Here is a 1,458-nt window from a genome sequence, read left to right as displayed (position 1 = left end):
GGGAGGCCGAGGTAGGTGGATCACCTGAGATCAGGAGTTCAAGACCAACCTGGCGAACATGGAGAAACCCCGTCTCTACTAAAAATACAAAAATTAGCCGGGCGTGGTGGCGCGTACCTGTAATCCCAGCTACTTGGGAGACTGAGGCAGGTGAATCACTTGAACCCGGGAGGCGGAGGTTGCAGTGAGCTGAGATCGCGCCACTGCACTCCAGCCTGGGTGACAGAGTGAGACTCCCTCTCAAATAAATGAGTGAAAACAAAACAAAACAAACAAAAATCCCCAAACATCCCATGGGACTATAGAACCCTCCAGGCTCTCCCATGGGCTGAGCACCTCAGAGCCCAGAGGCTGGGAGCTCAGAGTCGTGGGTTCCAACCCAGCTCCCTGGTCGCCTCTGGGCAGGCCTCTTAACCTCTCTGAGCCTCAGTCTGCTCCTCTGTAAAATGAGTGGTGCCAAGCAAATGATTCCTACACAAAAGACAAGGACAGGGCTGTGCCCTCCACCCTTCACCGCCACGATGCCCCCAGACTCACCCAGCGTGATAGGCTTGCTGTCCTCCTGGTCAGAGCCCATCCCCGCCCGGGGACTGCCGCTCTGCTCTGCATCTGCAAAGAGAGGGAAGAAACATTGGTGACGTCACAGAGACCCCACCCCAGGAGCAGATGAGGTGTTGATGCCGGTGCTCCAGTCCTAGGCTGGGCCAGTGCTGTGGAGACAGATAGTGGCCCCGAAACACGCCCAGGCCCCGGGGTCTCTGCTTGGGCCCTTCCCTTGGCTGCTGCCCTAAAGGGTCACGGACATCTGGCCAGGCACCCTGCAGACACCAGCTAGGCTCCTGTGAGCGCCAGTGTACCTGTATGCTGGGGTGAGCCCTCCGCTTCTGCAGGGATGGCTCAGTCATGGGTAAGAACTTAGACATGTGGAGTCTTAATAGACCGACGTTCAAATCCCCACTCTGCTGCTTTCTTGCTGTGTGACCCTGAGCAAGTCACTTGCCCTCTCTGAGCCTCATCTGTAAAATGAAGTTCAGGCCAGGCATGGTGGCTCACGCCTGTATTCCCAGCACTTTGGGAGGCCAAGGGAGGCGGATCACCCGAGGTCGGGGTCAGGAGTTTGAGATCAGACTGTCCAACACGGTGAAACTCCATCTCTACTAAAAGCGCAAAAACTAGCCAGGTGTGGTGGCACAGACCTGTAATCCCAGCTACTCAGGAGGCTGAGGCAGAAGAATCGCTTTAACCTCAGAGGCGGAGGTTGCAGTGAGCCAAGATTGCACCACTGCACTCCAGTCTGGGCGACTGGAGTTGGAGGCCAGCCTGGGTAACATAGCAAGACCCCATCTCAGAAAATAAAATTAAACAAACAAACAAACAAAAAACAAAACGGCCAGGCACAGTGGCTCACACCTGTAATCCCAGCACTTTGGAAGGCCAAGGCAGGAAAATCACTTGAGG

The 1,458-nt window shown here is 55.6% G+C and overlaps 1 protein-coding gene across 1 annotated transcript in view; it reads right to left on the bottom strand.

Moving 5' to 3' along the window:
* Positions 1 to 1,458, bottom strand: part of NFIC (nuclear factor I/C (CCAAT-binding transcription factor)) — a 99,623-nt gene that overhangs the window by 49,035 nt on the left and 49,130 nt on the right. Inside the window, exon 2 of the mRNA XM_011943602.1 lies at positions 538 to 609. Coding sequence (XP_011798992.1) covers positions 538 to 609 — 72 coding nt within the window. The remainder of the gene's footprint in view (positions 1 to 537; positions 610 to 1,458) is intronic.

This window comes from Colobus angolensis, unplaced genomic scaffold (genome assembly GCF_000951035.1).
Source record: "Colobus angolensis palliatus isolate OR3802 unplaced genomic scaffold, Cang.pa_1.0 Scaffold22, whole genome shotgun sequence".
Classification (NCBI taxonomy): Eukaryota; Metazoa; Chordata; class Mammalia; order Primates; family Cercopithecidae; genus Colobus; species Colobus angolensis.
This window is presented reverse-complemented; position numbering and strand designations above follow the sequence as displayed.